The 18,520-nt window shown below is 42.6% G+C and overlaps 1 protein-coding gene across 2 annotated transcripts; it reads right to left on the bottom strand.

Moving 5' to 3' along the window:
• Window positions 1-4,248: 4,248 nt before the first annotated feature.
• CLBA1 (clathrin binding box of aftiphilin containing 1) lies at window positions 4,249-15,075 on the bottom strand. 2 transcript variants are annotated; one of them, XM_075104082.1, is made up of 6 exons: window positions 14,898-15,075; window positions 13,238-13,913; window positions 9,638-9,786; window positions 8,006-8,135; window positions 6,616-6,729; window positions 4,249-5,162 (listed from the first exon to the last, which is right to left on the bottom strand). In XM_075104082.1, the coding sequence occupies exons 2-6, from the start codon at window positions 13,694-13,696 to the stop codon at window positions 5,121-5,123; spliced, it is 894 nt and encodes a 297-aa protein (XP_074960183.1). In that variant the 5' UTR covers window positions 13,697-13,913; window positions 14,898-15,075; the 3' UTR covers window positions 4,249-5,120. The 2 variants fall into 2 exon arrangements, with proteins under 2 accessions (XP_074960183.1, XP_074960182.1); XM_075104081.1 differs by having other exon boundaries at window positions 4,249-5,178; window positions 14,898-15,073.
• Window positions 15,076-18,520: the final 3,445 nt, after the last annotated feature.

Genomic DNA, 18,520 nt, shown 5'->3' with positions numbered 1-18,520 from the left:
TTTATGGTTTGAAGCCTTCCATTATTGTTTTAAGAACAAAACAAAAAAGTTCCATGGCACCTTGCCACCCTTCATCTGGTCTTTTAATCACAAAGATGTCACACTTGCCCTGGCTGACTGCTTTTATACCTTTTTTCTTTTTTTTTCTTCATATTTCCCCAGAAATAATAAATACCATAAAGAGCTTCACCTGCCCTTGGTTTGTCCTGTCCCCACAAAACAAGGGGTGGCCCACAGAGCATTTTGTCCCCGGCCGGTGGGGTGGGGGGGTTCCTCTTGTGAACAGGTGGCACGTGTGTGTTAGCACTGAGCTGTCCTCTGGTTCTTGTCTCGACTGCCCTACGCAGTCTTCCTGGCCCGTGTGCCTCTTTGTGTTGCTTCGGGGGTTGCGTGCTTGAAAGCAAGCCTTGGAGACAAGTGTCCTTGATGCATGTACTGTTGACACATTGGGCTTACATACTTGTCCGTCTGGGACGAAAACAAGGCCACTCAGTGCTAGTGGAAGGCTGTTTGCTAGTCTGTGCTACTACAAATTACACCAGCAGATTTAGAGGTTTCCATCCTCTTAACTCTTGTGGGCCTCTAAAATGAGATCCTGACTCTTCTGCAGTGAGCTTCATCTTTTGATGAGGCTGCATTAGCTGCTACTTGCAGACCGGGAGTTCTGCCTGCCTTTTGCCCTGGAGCCTGCTGATCACGATGTGAAAAGTGCAGGTCCAGAAGTAACTTCTTTGCAGAAATCTGGTTTTAGCTGTGAGGTGGTTACCATGGCAATGTGAGCCCTGGGCCAGTCCGCATTGCTGAGCAGGACGTTACCGATCCTGCAGTGCAGACCTGCTCTCGTACTGATGGGTCCTGAGGTTCGGCAATAGAAAATGCTGCCTTACGGAGGCGTGCTCAGGTTAGTCTTCTAAGAAAATATTTTTGAAATATTGCTTTCAGGTCACATTGAGGATCTTTAAAGGTGGTGTAGGTTTTCAAATATCATCACCAGTTTTAGCCACACTGAAAGATCTGAACCTAAAAGTACGCTGAGCAGCACAGCTCAGTGCAATGCTGGTTTAAAGCAGGGCTAGGTGGGGAGGTGCAGGTGCTGCCCGAGTGCTCTGTCAGGCTCAGTATTCTGTATGCTGGCAGCGAGACTTACAAAGCCTAACTTTCCTGCTCAAGCAAGAGTAAAATACACGAAAGATAATAACCTATTCGTTCCGTGAGAAGGATGAGTTACAATTAGTTGCAAAACTAATTTTGAGCTATTAAAAGCCAATATTAGAAGTGAAGGGTTAAGCTATTAAGATGCATAAGTGTGTCTCTAAAACTATGTATTATTAAGGCAGAAGTTCAGGAAAGCTGGAAGACTTTCGGCATTTAAGTATTTGCCCAGCGGTCACAGGCATCTTGCATTGGTTGAAAAAGAAAAAAAAAAAGTTCCAACTTCATGCCATACATTTTTCCCTCATTAGGACCCATTTATCCCAGCAGAGTGCTAAGCCCTGCCAGCTGTGCTTTGGCACCCGGGCTGGGCTGTGGGCTGACGACGCCGGAGGGTCTCATCCGTGGGATGAGGCAGTGGGAGGAAGGGAGAGCTTCCGCTTGGTGTGGCTGAAGCAAGCCTTTTGCATCTGCTGGCTGGGTGCGTTGTCTGTTTCTTTTCTTTGAATCCTACGAGTGAATCTGGCAGGTTAAACTCTGATCCACAGAGAAGTTTGCGGTTTAACAATTAATTTGAATGCAGCTCATTTTTAGCCAAATTCTCTCTGCCATCTTAACAGGAGCAGGAGTGTTTCAGGAAGTCCTGCTAAAAAATGGGAGGACTCTTCAAACTGATCTTCACTATTAAAAAGGTGAGAGTGCTTTTAAATCCTGTAACAGCCCTGCATTTCGAAAAGAACTTCTAAGCTTCTGCAAGATTTTTTGTTTTTTTTTTACGCCCAAGTCTCCTGCTTATGTCCAACCAACAGTGGGCTTATGGTATACTTAGAAACCATCCTAGGGTCTGGAATCTAGCTCCCCCCCCCCCCCTTTTTTTTCGTTAATCAAATTCTACATGTCATTTGGACTTATTTTTAAAAGTCTACAAATGCTAGCAACATGCTGTTTCTCAAACAAAACTTCCCCAAACTTTGCCTTCCTACTCTGCTCAATTTGAAAGATTTTTGTTAAGTTCCCTAGAATTTTCCTTATGCTGTACCTGTGAGCAGAATATGCATTGAGTTATTTTCAGTCTTTCATGATGCAGTTGGTTTTTTTTGCAAAGCTGTTTACAGTGTTTCTTCAACAGAAACAGGTCAGTAATTACACCGCTGATCTGAACTTTTAAAAATTTTGCTCTATGGATGTATTTTCCCTCTAATCTCAGCGCAAGAAAAAGGCATTTCTGTCTAGCTCTGTTCTCTAAGACTCTTACCATGCTTTAGTTTTCACCTTTTCAAAATCCCAAGCAAATATCAAAAGTCTATGGTATTTGCTTTCTGCAAACACAGAGTACAGTAACATGTTTAGTTCATCAAAACTCAGTATTTCACAGCTGAGAGCTCACAACCCAGATGAGAAATTATGAAATTCAGAGCTAAAATGTTCTAAGATACAAAGTTTTTCTTTCCTCCCATCACCTTTTTCACAGACTAGAGACCTGCTACTTCTCAGCGCAGCCGTGCACCCGCAGAGTGCGCGCGCGCGGTTGTTGGCACGCCTGGCTGGGTGCTGGGGAGGGCAGGAACGAGGAAATGACTAAAGGAAATGAGTAGCCAGTACTTGTGCAAAACGCACCAGAGGGGTTTCCGGCACCCCTCATTTCCCAGGATAAGAACAGGGGGCCAGGCTACTTTATACAATGTGATACGCCTGAAAACTGGGCTAAAATTTGGTTTGTCGCCCTGAGCGTCCTCTCCTGTCAGTTAAGAGAAATGAAGTGCAATTTTCTCTTTGTGAATACCCCAAATACACAGGATGTGTCCAAATCTTGATAAGGGTAGGAGGGCTGCCAGCATTCCACAACCTTGAAGCTGAAATGAATTACTTTGTCATTACTAATCTGCTAGTCTTTTTCTTTGAAGAGATGAACTTGTTCATGTCAGACTGAAGACGAGTCAGTGCTCTCTCTGCTTTCTTGTGCGGTTAGTGATTACAGGCAGTGAGGGGTCAGGTGGCCCAAAGCATCTCTCTGAGAAAGAAAAACCTGAAACGTGGAGCCCATCACCTTTGCAGCCCCAGTACTTTTTTCCCCACTGAACCACAAAGTGCTGAAAACATTCCCCCCTCCCATAGGTACCTGGAGAGGGCTGTAAAACCTGCTACTATGAGGGAAAGATTGTGTGTTCACCCTTCTCCTGGGGTAACAGTGCAAAACATTCTTCAGGATGGCCATCTGGTGTTAGCCAAAGCGAAGGCAAACTTGCAAGCCCAGAGGAAAAAAGAGGGCCTCTGGGCTCTGGTGCATCCGCCCACCGTACACGCTAGATTGCCCTCTCAAGCCCCTCTGCAGGGCCCTGCTTGCCTGCAAGCAGAAAAATAGGATGTTGTTCTTACAATTGATTTCAGTAATGTTTATTACCAACCTCAACTATCTATTCATTGTTCATTGGTAATTGACTTTTTTGTGAGTTATAACTACCACCTTTTTAATACATGTTTAAGGGCTCTGAAAGACTTAGATTCAAATCCAGCATTAAGTGAAAAAGTTAACCCTGCTCTTGTACCACATGGCGTTTTCAGCCTGGCACTGCAGAACTCCCTCTGGGGCCAGGGAAGCGGCTGAGCCGCTTTCAAATAGTGCTTTTCCAAATGGCCTGTTACCATCTACTGAGTAACCAATACACCGGTCATCCTGTGGTAATAGCACTGAGGTATCATAAACACTACTAAAGCTATAAGTTATTATAGCAATTGTAATTTCACTGCTGAACTGTTTACTAGATGAAGGGTTGGAGTCTGCCAGTGCTTTATAGTATGCTTAATGCTAACAGAATAGGCACAGGATTAAATAATTAACTTAGTTTGGGAATATCCACGTTTGTTCCCTGCTTTTAACACATGAAGTGTCAGTTGCAGCACTTAGCAACTCTTCAAAATAAAAAGCCAAGTCAAATTCTCATTCAGAATGGCCAAAGCCATAAACAGATTAGTAACTTGCTTAAAAGTTATTACTAATGAATCAAGCTGTTGCAGCAAAGAAGCACAGATTACATGAATGCTAGTGAAGTGCGTCCCCTCTGGCGCTCAGGCATGCAGGAAGATGGGCAACACAGGTGACAGTTACTGTAAAATTTATAAAGAGCAGCAATTTACAGCATTGCGCAGTGTAGGACCTGAACTACACCACAGTTAAGCTTTTAACAAGCACGGTTAGGCATCATGTAAGTGTTTGGTAGCTGAATAAATCCAGGAAGTCCTGATACAATCGGCTTCAGAAAGGTGATTTACTTCAGTTAGAAACGAATGCCAGAACAAAACGTTTCACTGGCTCTACCCATATTAGCACAGCACACTTTATCAGACAGAAGTTGAGAGTTTTATTTTCCTAGGCCCCAGTGAAAGCCAGCGGATGTAGATGGCTCCTCTTGTTATGTCCAGCAGTGGCAAAGTAACTTTGGATCTCAGCTGATCCAGACTGGCCCACACATGAGGAGAGGCAGTGACAAGGCACACTGCAACACACCTCAGGTGTGTTTAGATTTTGGCAGGGAAACAAGGTTTTTGATCAAAGAGGCATTGAGGCCTTAAAGGTCCACAGTTCAGGAGAGTACTCTACCAGAGTATCTTTGAAGTGTGGTTGCAGCTGAATTTACTGCAAGAGGCATGACTCTGCAGGAGAAATTAGCAGGACAAAACTACGCCTCTGATTTCATAACTAAATAGGATAAATATCTCCTAATAATGGGGCTTTAGGTACTTCATATACAGTAATACGTTACTTTCCTAAAGAACACATGTAGTGTATAGTACCATGCCAGTAACAAAATGAAGGTAAACTCCATTCAGTTCAAAAACAATAAAAAAAGTGCATTTGGTTCAACAAATATCACTACTGAAAAATTTCATTTTTAGGTTGTGTGTAGCAAAAACGTTGTTCTTCCTTGGGCTTGTTATATATTTCGTGTTTCCATCTGATGATGTGGTTTTCATGAAGAGGTTACAGGTGAAAAGATGACCGTGTCTGGAATCTGGTGATACAGAAAGCTGAGTGAAAACAAAAAACTAAGTTAATTTTTTTCCATCCTACAGTAAGCTAATCACTTAGCATACTTCAATCTCTTACACAGATATCCTAAAAATAAAATTAGCATAAGAAAGAAGAAAATGACATAACTAGGAAGATAAATTGAAAAGATCCCACTATATGATTTAACTTGCTTAGGAATTAGAAACGGCGACATACATTTCCTGATGAGCTCTACTTTGAGACCCCAAGATGCACGCCTTGTTCTTTCCCCTCAGAGGCTACTCCAGAAAAATATTGTCCATTTACCTTAACTTTCTATTATGATTCTTTTTACTTTTATTCCTTCTTCGTCTACCTTGAACCACTTATCCTTTGCCTAAACCCTGTCTCTGTATTTTACACATTTCCAGTTACTGCGATCCCACCCCTCACGTATTCATTGAGGAAAGCCGAACTGAATTGTTAAGAAATAAGCTGGACAGTCCCTTTCGGTTTTTCTTTATGAATTTTCCAGCCTAACAGCTTGTATGTACAGGGTTCCCAGAACAGCGTACATCCTCTGTGTCCCATGCAGTAAGTAGAATAAAAGATAGCAATGAAAGTGTGCGTTAACCTGTCCATCTCCACAGAAACAACAGTTGCTCAAGTTTGTTCTCTGCTGAGGAAGGGACCTTGCATTAAACCCAAAATACTTTGCTGGAAACAGAAAGTGGGTGATATTTTTTAAAAGCAATGGGGAATCACAGAATTTTCCTTCTAACTTGCATTGCTTTAGCAAGAAAGAAACGGAGCTCATTAAGGCCTGTTTGACCAAAGACATCAACGCACTAACAACAAAGTATTTCACCTCTCTATATGTTCTGTAACACAGTTTAAAAACCAGTAATGTTCTCAAATCCTTGTAATTACATCATCAATTCTGCCTTCCTCCTTAAGTAGCTCCTGTTTTCTCCCCAATTGAACAAACCAAATCTGAATCATTCTGAGTATCTGAAATGCAAGTTTGAATGCAATTTCTTCTCTACCAGCTTTGCTTCTAATGTCTCCGTTACCATATGTTTTAGGAGTGAGTTACAATCATCACTCTCAGTGATTGACACGTTGATCCTTCTACGGACACGCGAATCTTCCTTTGCCATCAGAGCATCCTGACTAGATTCTATGTATCACTGCTCTCTCTCAAGCAATAGGTAATGTGGCATAAGGTCCAGCTTAGGTAACAAATAACCTTACACGTCAGTATCCCCCGCGTTATGTTGCTTTGCATTCGGTACCTTTACTAAAGCTGTCAGACAGATTTCAAAGAGCAAAAAACAATTCCACATCCAAAAAATCGTATCAGGACCAAACAATTACGTTAGGACATACGCTAGAACAGCTGGCTATGGCACAGAGGGACATGCAGGAAACACTCTGTGGTTCTCTGAAGTACCTACTTTCAGAACAATTCTTACCTTGGTCTGGATCAGTGCTTTGCAGTCATTCATACTGAATCCATCAAGTCTGAAGTCCTCATTATCTTTAACATTTGATTCCTCAAAGATGTCATCCTGGCTCTCCAAAAATTCCTAGTAAAACATAATTTACATTTTATGTATAAATTTCTGTATGATCTCAAAGCATATAACCTAAAGAAGTTTCCCTCAAATAACAATAACCACTAAATCCTATTTTCTGAAGCTGTGTTTTAATTTATCATGTGCTCCCCTTGCATTAAAACAATTTTATGCCAAAACAAGTTTTACACAGCTGAAGCTAACTGTGACTTAAAATTTTTTAAAAAGCCATTTCCAATTAAAATTAGAACTAACCATAAAATAGCCAAGAAATACATCATCATTGTCAGTATTCACAGAGCAATACAATCTTCCAGTAACAGAAAAGAAGTAGCGACATAAGTTTAAGCTGACTGTGCTTTGATTTAATGCCAGTGTGTCTATGGGCAAGAAAGGAAGAGAAGGGGAGTTGAACTCTGTTGGAGAAACATCTCCCATTCCCTCCTGTTAAGTGGCAGTTCTATAGAAGTCACTTTCAAGTGCAGAATAGGTCCTAGACCTTCAGCACTGTCATTCTGTTTGTCCACAACTTGTATGAAAGGTCAAATATGACTGTAAAATGAACACTGAATGCAGCACCCCACCCCTCATGCTTCAGCAATCAAATTACTGATAGAAACAGTTACTTCTGAGAACAAGTGACTAATTCATCCCAACTAAGCAACCAGGCTGAATACTAAACCATCTCTGATACCCTTATCTTCTCAAAACAAGAGATTGAACAGAGATATTTCTTTTTGAGATCTTTAAATACTGTAGGTTTGTTCTCAGTTCAATTTAAAACATTCTCCTCTCCCTCAAGCCTTACAAAAATAGAATAATCTGAGGAAAAGGGAACACGCTTTCAGTTCGTATACAGTAAAAACATCCAGTAATTACTTTAACAGCCTCTCTGATTCAAATATGATTTTCACTTAATGGAAAGGTATTAGAGGCTAACAATTTTATCACACTCTGAGCAAAAAAAGAAAACCATCTTACTGCACACACATCTGAAAGCTAATTCTACACCTGTACTAAAGCTGAACGTACCACCTAATGCAACAGGGCACCACATAATGGAGACTTCAATGTAAAGACAATCGAAATTTGATCCTGCACAATTTCACAGTCACTTACACATAATGATGAGAAAACACCAGACTATCATTTTAAAAGGGTGTCTGTAAAAAAAACTTATGACTCACCCAGTTCTAGTTCCTCGTGCCCCTGCATGTACAGCTTACAGAAAATCAGATTCATAACCAAGGGTTTACACTGGCATACTAGCAAACCGATGCTCAATTACCTTTTGATTTGTATCTATTCCAAGGACACTCAAGAGGTTTTCTTGGCAATGAGATTTACTCCGGGGATGTCTTAAGCTGGGGGTATTACCAAAATCTCTAAGTGTCCTCCATATGTTTCCAGAATGAATGCTAGGAAAAAAAACACAGTCTGAGGTTATAAGGTGTACAAAGTTTCCAGTAGATGTATATAACTTAGTTATTTTCACTACACAAGTCGTGTACTAGCCTACCTTGATCTACAAAGCAATTTATCTTAAACCTATTCATTCAAACTATCAACCCAAGGTACTAATAAGCTTGCATGACAATTAACGGAAACAGTAAGACAACATAACTGTATGTTTGGGCTCCTCAGATAAGTGCGTTAGAAGTGTATTTCAGAGATTGTTGTATGCCAGCAGCTCAGATTATTCAATTGCTGTGAAATGCGGGTGGAGTTCAGCCCTATTAATTCTGCACTTTGCATTTTCTGTCTCTCAAACCTTTCTCCCCCCCGTCAGTCGTGCTTCTCCGCTGCAGCAGCCTGCTGCTCGGGTGAGTGATCTGCATCTGCTCTGGACACATAGGTACTGCCAACCAAGCCAAAGGCACACGCTACTGAAACAGTGAGAATTAGAGAGTTCCCTCTACATAGTACTTTGGGTTCTTATATTGCATTCATCCTATAGAAATCCAGTTGCTTTTTGCTTAGTACAAGATGCAATTATCATTGACCTTAGTTATTCACCACAGTTGGATCAGGGTCTTTTTTCTGTATTTGGTACTCTGCTATAATATTACAGTCCCTTTTACATATATATCATATTTCTCCACAAGTTTGAGGCCAATTAGAATATCACGCACATACAAGGAACTTGCCAAAAGGATGCCCACATTAGATGTTTTGGCTAAATTTCTTGTGATTCTTATGACATTTCCAAAGTATGGCCTCACCCAGCTTTCTAGATACAAAGCCTCAGACATATGCAAAAATAAATACAATACTGTTCTGTAACTGCAACACTGCTGAGAAGCTGCTGATCCTTCAAAAACAGGTAACCAGTCTAAAAACATTCCATCTGTCTCAAGGGAAGCTAAGTTAATGATACTAATAGCTATTAACATAACCCCAGCAAAGAAGCCAGATGCACCACAGACTCTGAAGCACATCTGGTTAAACATGAGAAGAAGTTACCACCTGGGAAAACTGGGGAGGGAGTGGGAAAAAAAGCAGTGGGTTGTCAGTAGAAGCAGCAGGAACACTCCTGCCTCAGACGGTGGAGAAATAAGTTAGATGTGTTGTAAAGAAAGGACAAGTGAACCGGAAGAACAGGCTGCCTGTTGGGTGTGCTGGCATTCCAGAGGCTTAGTCATAAGGAGGTACACCAGCAGCAGGAAAAACCCCAAGCAGGAATTTGTAATTTTGACATCTTCCTTTCCTTGTTTTTCAATGGTTAAAATACAATCCATTTCCTTTAACAAGACAACACAAAATTGGCAAGATCTATATGCTGAAGAGCATAGTGATGGAAAAGAATTTTAAGTTCACCTGCAAGTACCACTGATTTTTAAATTATGAAATAAATAAATAAATGGTGTAATTGCTAAGGAACCTTTAATTTTTTTTTTAACTGTTAATCTCAACTCATTACCAAAGCTGATTCTCCTTGAGTTCAGGAATTCCAATATCTTCATTATTTGTATCAAGTACTTGATCTAAGCTTCTTATGCTCTCTCTGGACTGTGAGACAGACACTTCTGGAAAGCCCAACTTAAATGTATCCTCATAGCTGTGGTTTGCCTAGAAAAAAAAAGAGTTTTATTACATATTATTATTATTATTATTTTATTACAAATTATTACATATTACAGACCATCCCCACAGTTAATGAAGGGCCTAGTCCAAAGACTACAATGTTTCCAGAGATTGTATTATTGACTGTTTTTAAAATTTGTGTCAATATTAATGGCACAGAGGGACTGAGCCCATAGTTCAATGTTTTGAGCATTTACCTAGAATTACAGGAGGAGAAGCAAGAGTCCAAGAGCTTCTGATGAACCTTAGTCTCTAGCTTCCCAGCTACTAAGTTATAGACTGCTTTGCCTATCAGCACTCAGGGCTCCTTCTTCTGCTCCGCTAATTCAGTCCAGGTCAAAACTGATGTATACATCAATTCAAAAGCTTGTAACCAATAAACACTTGCACCGTGTAAGCCTGCATAAAAGCTGGGGTCAGCATGCCTCTTATATCCTTGCATTTGCACCAAACATTTTCCAGCCTATGTTAAAAACCAGTGCCAGATTTACATACTTGTTCCTCCTCCAGCAGTGATGAGGAGGAAGTTTGGAGGACTGAACAGAGCCACATGAGCAATCCAAACAGGCCTACTGGAAGTAACACGGTTATCTGAGGGCTAAGAAATACATGTACAAGGAAAAATGTGCATAATTTACATCCTATCCTAAAGGGATGTTATCATGCCATCTGGTCCAGAAGCTTTGTCCTTTTCTTCCTTCAAGGAAGGAATTACTGCAGTTTTCTAAATCAAAGCAATTAATTGACTGCAACACCCTGCAGAGGGACTGCAATCCAGGAGCAGCAATGTTGTGTGAAAACTAGAGAATGAAACCAGTCAGCTTGCATGCTTTGCCTGCAACAATTTAATCAACAATTTAATCTGAAAAGCATAAGCATGGATGCTCCATATTTTGACAGTTTCATTTAGTTGTCATTCAAACAGCTGAAATAAACTGAGAAATTTCCACAGTTTCGTTATACTGAACTCAGACGAATGCAGTGAATACTGAAAGAGTGTGGATTTAATCTAATGATGAGTGGGCAAAATGAAGAAAGCTGGTAAAATGCTTCTGCACTTCTGAGCATCCTTCTAGAAATAGAATTTGTGACCCACGCTGCTCCTTCTGAAGTAAGGCCTTGCTATACTGCCTATCCTGAAGGGTGACGTTCAAAGACTCCTGGGCAAAATCCTTTCCATCTTGCCCAAAGTGTCATAATACTTAAATCAATTTGTAAATTATTTCAGCAGATTTAACTTAACAGGGATACTATATGGAGCAGGAAGATGCCTGAGAAGCAGAATTCTGTGAAAGCACACTTGCTAAAGCATACATGGGGGCACAGTCAAGGAAAAAAAAAAAACTTCCAAGTAAATACCAAAGCCTAAATGGGATGGGAGCTCAGGAAAAATCAGGCAGCTGCTCTTGGCTTTGGGGTGGGAGGGAAGTTACAGCCACAGAAGTGTGAATCGAGGGAAGCACAGGTCTGCCGCAATAGTAACAACTTCTTAGAGCCTGTGATGTTACTCCAACATGCATAAAAGTCACCGGCTTAGAGTTTAGCCAAGCCAGATAACAAATGCAAGATATTTTTTTTAAATTACCTTGATTACTGTCCACTTCAGTGGGCATTTCTAAAACAAAATTTGGGTATATTTTCATTTACCTTGCAGGTTTGTACTAATTATAAAAACATGAATGCACAAATTTCTTATCTCTGCTTTTTGACTAAATCCTCTATATCCTATTATATCAGAATACTCCAGTGCTTAAGCAAGTGCACTAGTTCCTTTCACAAAGTCCAGTATTTAAAGGACACAAGAAAAATCCTAATTCAGTCATATAGGCAAAATATCCAGCTACTGCAAGGAAATTAGTGACTGTTTTAATCTTAAAATACAGACTGACATTGTTTAATTAACTGAAGCATTAGATACTGAAGGTCAGCCAGACATCTGACCTCAGATGATCTGTAGATGTCCCTTCCAACCTACCTGGACTTTTTTTTAATTGACCATATTGAAGACAGAGCCCCAACCTCAAGAGTTTAAGATCTCAAACAAGCAATGCAAAAACCACATGGACGAAGGACAAGCTACATGTATATTCTACACCCAAAGAAATCTCCAACAGCTCTGCAGCTTTTTCCCTACCCTGAGACAACTTGAAACTCTAGGCACAGTTAACTTATTTAGCTTGTACTGGACATTTCATTTTGCCTTTAATAAATGCAAAAATAAAGCAAAGGCTTCAGGAAGATTAAGATCTACTGCTGTTGGAAAGAAACCAAACAATCTGCTATATTCTATTTCAGCTCCAGTCATTACATACTCTCTTTTTTCAACATGAGACTTCTTGTCCCAAATTTCCAGCATTACAAACAATCTAAATTCTCTGCGCACCAGTAACCAGGTGTCTTGTGATCTCCACTCTCTCAGTGCTGGACAGCTTACCCCATGCGCACCTTTGTGCTTTCCCCAGTAATACCTCTGCAACAGGTAGGCTTCACAGGCAAGGGCAAGAAAGCCTGTCTCCAGAACCCCCACAGTTCCCTACGCATACTAAAACTCTTCGAACAGACTACAAGCAGTAAGCTATTACTGCTACTGATTAACACCCTGGAAGTCTTTGACAATCGTTCTCTTTTTTCAAGTGTTTTAAAGTAGGGTAAAAGTAGCGAGAATGAGGGTGGTTTGTATTTGTACATTCTTAATTTCCTTCTGTTACTTTGCTTTGGTGATGCATGTTTGGTAAACATAGAAACTCATTAATTGCACCAACGTATAACCCTTAACCTGAACCTTTCTTTTGTGCTGATAAGAACACATTACACTATTTATTCAGACTATTGGTTCTAACATTGTATGAGCAAATGTAACATCCTGTGCTAGAAAGTGAATGATATTAAATTATTTCTACGCAGTTTTTTGTGTCATTAACTTCCACACGCAATCAATCTAAAAATCCAGAAAGACCGTTAGATTACTCAGGCTGTATATTAAATATCAAAAGTTATTGGTTTTGACAATTTCTAGCTCTATTTTATGTTGGTTTATTTCAATAAGCTTGCAGGCAGCCCATAGAATTTGTGTCCCCCCTGTTTTTCTCACCCACCTTCCCGATTTTTTGTCTCCTGCGCTCATTCTTGCCTAGCTCTTAAATTGTGTGTGCTTCAGGGCAAGGTTCACCCTTTCTACTGCTTACTCATTCCTAGTGTCTAGAAGCAAAGTAGTGCATTACATTCTTCAAAGCTCTCCAGCAGGATAACTTAAGTATTTGTCAAACACTGTAAAGAAGTTGCTTTTGTTCCACTTGAGTTAGCTGCAAAGTAGCTTGACAGTTTCCCTCCCTGTACAGCATTATCCTCTATAGAGAAGACATTCAGATACAAATCTTGAGATGTAGGAAACAGTAACCCAAACATTTCTGGTCTTTGGTTTACTGTTAGCACATACCTCATTTAGAGAGCTCGAAGCCTCCTGTTTCCCACTGTGTAGAGATGGCTCAGAACTGAGGTGCCCAGCAGAAGTGCTACAATGTCCGCTGCTTGAGTCCGTATCAACTCGAGAAGTTTTTGCTGACTTCACCAAAACTTCAGAATTATGACCGAATCTCTCTGATTTGTCTAAGGACTCCTTGAAGCCTTCAAAATCGCCCCAGGAACCACTGGGTTCTGAGGCACCATAACTGCCCTCAGAAAACCCCTCACAACTTCTCCTTTTGCTATTCTCTAATGGGAAGCTTGGCCGCATTAATTCAAGATTAATGATTTCTTCATTATTTGTACTTTCATTTAAGTCATGGTCACTTTCATCGAGAGGCACACCGCCTGCTTCAGCTGCTAGATCTTTTAGAGACATGCGGTGTGATGTGTCTGTATTAGTAAGACTTCCTACTAGTGACAGGTTCTGCATCTTTAAGAAAAATTCATTTCTTGAAATCTGTACTGCAGAAAAGGCTACTGAAGTTCAGTTACATTAGAAATCTGAATACTTAAAAGACAGAATAAAATTCTTCATATCACCCCAAAGAATAACAGCACTGCGAAATCAAAACAGGATGTCCTTCAGCCTCTCCTACAGTAATCGGCATGGGCATGTTATTGTCTCACTTTCTGCGTAGGATATTAGCCTGCAAAGAAAGAACTGTAAATAAATACTTCTGTGATAAGGGCTGGGTAGGAATAAAGAAGGACAGCGGATAAGGTCGGAGAAGGAACGCTCAGATTAAAATAAACACATTCCAGGATTATACAGCTGAAAATCGGCGTAGCCAAATTATTTAACATTTACACGTAACTATCTTCCCGCACCACAAGCAAGCCACTAAATTAGTGCACGATAGTCAGAAAACACTTAACAGAAGTTGTTGGATATTAACTGAGTACTGATTGAGCATACAGAAGACAAACCGAAATAATTACAGACAACATCCAACACTTATTACATATTTCCTACAGCGATTTTCTCCCAGCCCGTGCATGCTCTGCGGGCCCTTTCCGTGGGCGCGGGCTCCCGCCGCCCGAGAGGAGCGCAGGGGCGGGCTCGGCTCTGCCCGGCTCGGCTCGGCCCGGCTCAGCTCGGCCCGGCTCGGCCCCGCTGAGCCCCGGCAGAAACACAGCGCCTCCGACCGCGCGCGCGGCTAAGGCGGCTTGACGACTTCGGCCTGACACCTGTAAATCATACAGGCAACGCGGCATTTATCGGTTTCGACTAATCGCACCTCCTCAAGCGTTTTTCCGACTGACAAGCTCTTTTGGGGGGGGGGGGGGGGCGGGTCAGGAGCTACACGAAAACCGCTCCTGAAAGACCGGCCGATATTAGATACTTTCTGAGCTTAGCCGGCGGACCCCAATCTCGGGGCTTTTCCTTCCAAGCTCATCTGGAAGGGGGCGCAGGGCGGGCCGGGCACAGACCAGGGGCGGGGCGAGCCGCAGCGGCGGGGCTCGGAGGGGCCGGCCAGGACAGGGGGTCCTGCGGGGGCCTCCCTCCCGCCCGGGCCTGCCCCGGGACCCCGGGCGGAGCGCGGCTGGGGAAGCCCCGGCGGGCGGCGGCCGCCCCGATCCCGCCCCACCGGGCACCCCGGGGCGCGCCACCCGTGAGGAAACAGCCTTACCGCCCATCCAGGGGCCGCAACCCCGTGACCGGCCGGGGCACAGCGGAGCCCCCCGCGCCCGCCGGAGCCCCTCAGCCAAGGCGCTGCCTCCCGCGGCGGGGCCGGAGAGGCTCCCCCGCCGGCCAGCCCGGCCTCGGCCACCGCCTTCTGTCAGGCCGCCGCCCCGCCCAGGGGAGCGGCACGGGGCAGCGGAGCCGCGGCCAAGTACTTCCCCGGTGCTCCTGGCTGGCCCCTCGGCCGCCGCGGGTGCCTTCACCTGCGTCTCCCCTGGGCTGAAACCGCTCCGCCGCCTCCCAGCCAGAAGGCAACGGCCGCCCTCCGGGAAGAGATTCGTTTTAAAATTGTGAAGTGAAAAAGAAAAGTATTCACGTTTTTCCAGCTTCTTTCTGCCATCTGGCAGGCTAAGGACATACGGTTTGATAGCAGTGGTTTATGTTTGCTTTTAATTTGAGAACAGCTAAAATCCTCGCATCATTACAAAATTCCAGGGTCCGGACTTAAAAAAAAAACCCCAATCAATTCACCCAGTAATATAACCTCATGACAAAATGGTTGCAATAGGCCACTGACAGCCTCTCGGGATCTCCTCTTCCTCTCTCCCTCCTTTTGCCCCATGAGGTATTTGGTTGTGTCCCCTCTCTCCTGAGGCTGGGATTTGATCCGCTCGTATCAGATGGAGCCAGAAGCTGCAGGTCTGGGCGCTGCAGGCAGGTCACCCCGCAGCCTGGGGTGACCCTCTTCTCACCCATCTCTGAGGAGCGGCAGTGCGCCCTGCCAGCAGCGTGCCCAAGGCTGGCTGCTCCCACATCTGGGTGGCAGAGGGAAGAGCGTGAAGAAAACTCCTCAGTATCCCTGTCCTTGGGGCTGGGTTTAACATCTGAGCAGTCCCAAGCAACTGGGGACAGTTGTAAAAGCAAGAAGAAAGGTTTTCTGGAGCAAGGCCCAAAGTAAAAAGCATTTTCTAGGCATTACAGTATATATGTTTTCCAGCCGAGGCACAGATACATGTGCTCCCCTCCCACACATCTGACTCTCATTCCAGGCTGTAGTGCTTTATCTGAGGGTGAGAGGCTGAATTTGGGAGCGATGCCCAGACACACAGCCAAAGCAACTTTATCGGCAAGTCTCTGAAAGATTTTTTAATTTCTTTTCTTTCTGCTTTGGAGCAGTTTCTTACCCTCCCTGGCTATCCCGTGGCAGCCTGCAGCTCTGAGGATATCCAGCCAGCTCAGCAGGACCACAATTCAGCCCCAAAGCATCTGACACTTGTTAGGATAGCATCATCCTACACTGCAGTAAGTTTGTGCTGCAGGGACCTCTGGGGTTGCAGCTCTCTTTTCAGTTTTGAAGGGAGCTCAGCTTTTTTCAGCTACCAAGGTTGTTTTGCACAGCTTTACATTTTCTCCTTTGCCTTCTCAAAGGAAAAGGCTACAAACAGACTACACAAAGGCTGAAGCCCTCCTCTTCATACCATGCTTTGCATCCACAGGGGAAGGGATGTGTGGGTTTTGCAAACCTGCCCCTGCCTTGCCAAGTTCAAGCTGTCTTTACAGTTGTATGGAGCGGTGGGAGAGCTGGTAAGCATCAGAAGCTGCCCCAGACCATAGAAACCTCAGTGTAGGAACAGAAGAAACCATAGTGCCTGCTTCCCAGAGTAACATCAGTAACTTCATTAAGCACTTGCCACATAATGGTGGTGTTTGTTTCTCTCTCCAGCACACCTTATCACCCACCTCGGGAAAACCAGTTGCTAACCCTGAGTCCCTGCAGAGGAAGCACTCGGCTGCACCATCTGCTGGATGTACCTACTGCTGCCTCCGCCGCTCTCAGGAAAACACAGCTAAAAACCCACAATCACCCCAAGAAAAATCAGCGCTGGTGCGCTTTGGGCAGACTTTCAAATCGGAGTCAGCACGAGGTGCAGCGGCCCTGCAAAGTGGATTTCACCTGCCCTCCTCTGCATTCACTTCTCTTGACGCAGCCAGCTGAGTGAGAGTGACAGCTGCTGAGATCCCTAATTTATGTTTTAAATTAGACCCTCGCATAGACTGACTAGTTTAAGTTAAAAACATTACCACAGTTGGATTAAGAGTTTTCCCCTCTGAAGGATATTGGGGACAAAAATCATGTTATCTGTTTGAGGGATAAGTCTTAAGAGTTTGTCTTATATATACCAGGCCTTGGCATCTACTCCATAATTCCTGCATTTAATCAAGAATTTCTTTCTGAACTATCACTTTTTTTTTTAATAGTACAGTCTTTATTTACAGGGTCAATTTGCCAAAACCTTCAAACATAAACTATAACCTTCTATTTAGACGCTTAAATGTATGCATCTGCAAAAGCAGAGCCTCACTACTGAAAAACTCACAAACATAAACAACTGATTTTTCTGATCGTTCATCTGCAGCTGCTATTGCTGCTCCTGCCACCATTCCTACTGGAAAATTATTTCCAGTGTGTAAGTTTAGTACATACACTCTAGTTTTTTTTTTTCATTTTGACCTTTGGAAAAATGCCAATTTACAATAAAAAAAATGCAACAGAAAAACTGAAAAATATTTACTTTCAGAACAAATCAGCACCGCACTGCTGTAATATGAATTTTTACTTGTGTGAAAGATCTAGTCCTAAATTATTGAATTGTGTGGTTGCCCTGTAAATGACTAGGATGATATGGATGGCTTTTTTCTCCATTCATTTTCTGTTTTGGAAAAAAATATAAACAATCAGTACCTTTTTATGTGGAATTTTCAGTGTTTTTTTTTTTAAGTGAAGCATTCAACAAGAGCAGCTTGCTATTTAAATGACAGAAATATTTTCTTTCATTTGTATTAAATATTTGGATATCTTTTCTTGTAAAAAAGAATAAGTTACATTTAGCTAAACTGGCTTAAAAATGTCATTTAGAAAGTAAAAGTAAATATGTTTTCAGAAATAGATAAGTAATTTTGACTCAAAGTAACTTTTCATTAAATGAGCTGCCTTTTCAGTAAATGATTAAATTTTTTTTTTCTCATTGTAAGTATCCAGGTTTTGGAAGTGCAGGACATCAGCAGCTCTTTCATTTCGATAGCAATAGGGAGTGCTCAGCTTTTTGAAAAACATTGCATTTAATTGACTAGCTATGGCTTAAATTTAAATATGTGATTCATAATTCCAATAAACTCCCTCCTGGGGAGGCATGGCTTTTTTTGCCATACCTTCCAGCTTTGTATTGTTGTTGGTGTCTCAGCATGGAAGTTTCAAAATGTCAGCAAAATCCTTTGGCTTTTTCCTGAGTTAGAGATTAGAACAACAGCACTGCAGGGCAAACTTTACCTCTGCCAGTGCCCCCTGTGGAATATTTCTCTGTGTGCTGAAACAGTGGGATGGGAGTCACTGGCACTAATGAGTCACCTGCAGCAGTTAGTGTCTGGGCTAAAAGATGAACCAGAATCTTTCCAACAGCAGATGGCAGCTCTCCCTTGTCTCTCTTGCATGCACAGAAAAACACTGTTCATCCTCCGGAGCAGGGGGAGTAATTCATCCCCTCTCCACACTACATTAAAAAGGTATTGGACCACCAGCTTTATATACTGACCACAGAAAAGCCATTTCCTAGGACCCCTACACTGATGGGT

This window comes from Phalacrocorax aristotelis, chromosome 9, assembly GCF_949628215.1.
Source record: "Phalacrocorax aristotelis chromosome 9, bGulAri2.1, whole genome shotgun sequence".
NCBI lineage: Eukaryota > Metazoa > Chordata > Aves > Suliformes > Phalacrocoracidae > Phalacrocorax > Phalacrocorax aristotelis.
The sequence above is the reverse complement of the archived record's forward strand: the minus strand, read 5'-3'. Positions and strand labels throughout refer to the sequence as shown.

What these genes read in the sequence shown, in the direction of transcription:
- CLBA1 (XM_075104081.1), bottom strand. Translation starts at nt 13,696, where the DNA reads ATGCAGAACCTGTCACTAGTAGGAAGTCTTACTAATACAGACACATCA. An exon ending in CTTCGAGCTCTCTAAATGAG is followed by an intron (nt 9,787 to 13,237) that starts GTATGTGCTAAC and finishes TTTTTTTTCTAG; the next exon opens with GCAAACCACAGCTATGAGGA. An exon ending in GAATAGATACAAATCAAAAG is followed by an intron (nt 6,730 to 8,005) that starts GTAATTGAGCAT and finishes ATGTTTTACTAG; the next exon opens with GAATTTTTGGAGAGCCAGGA.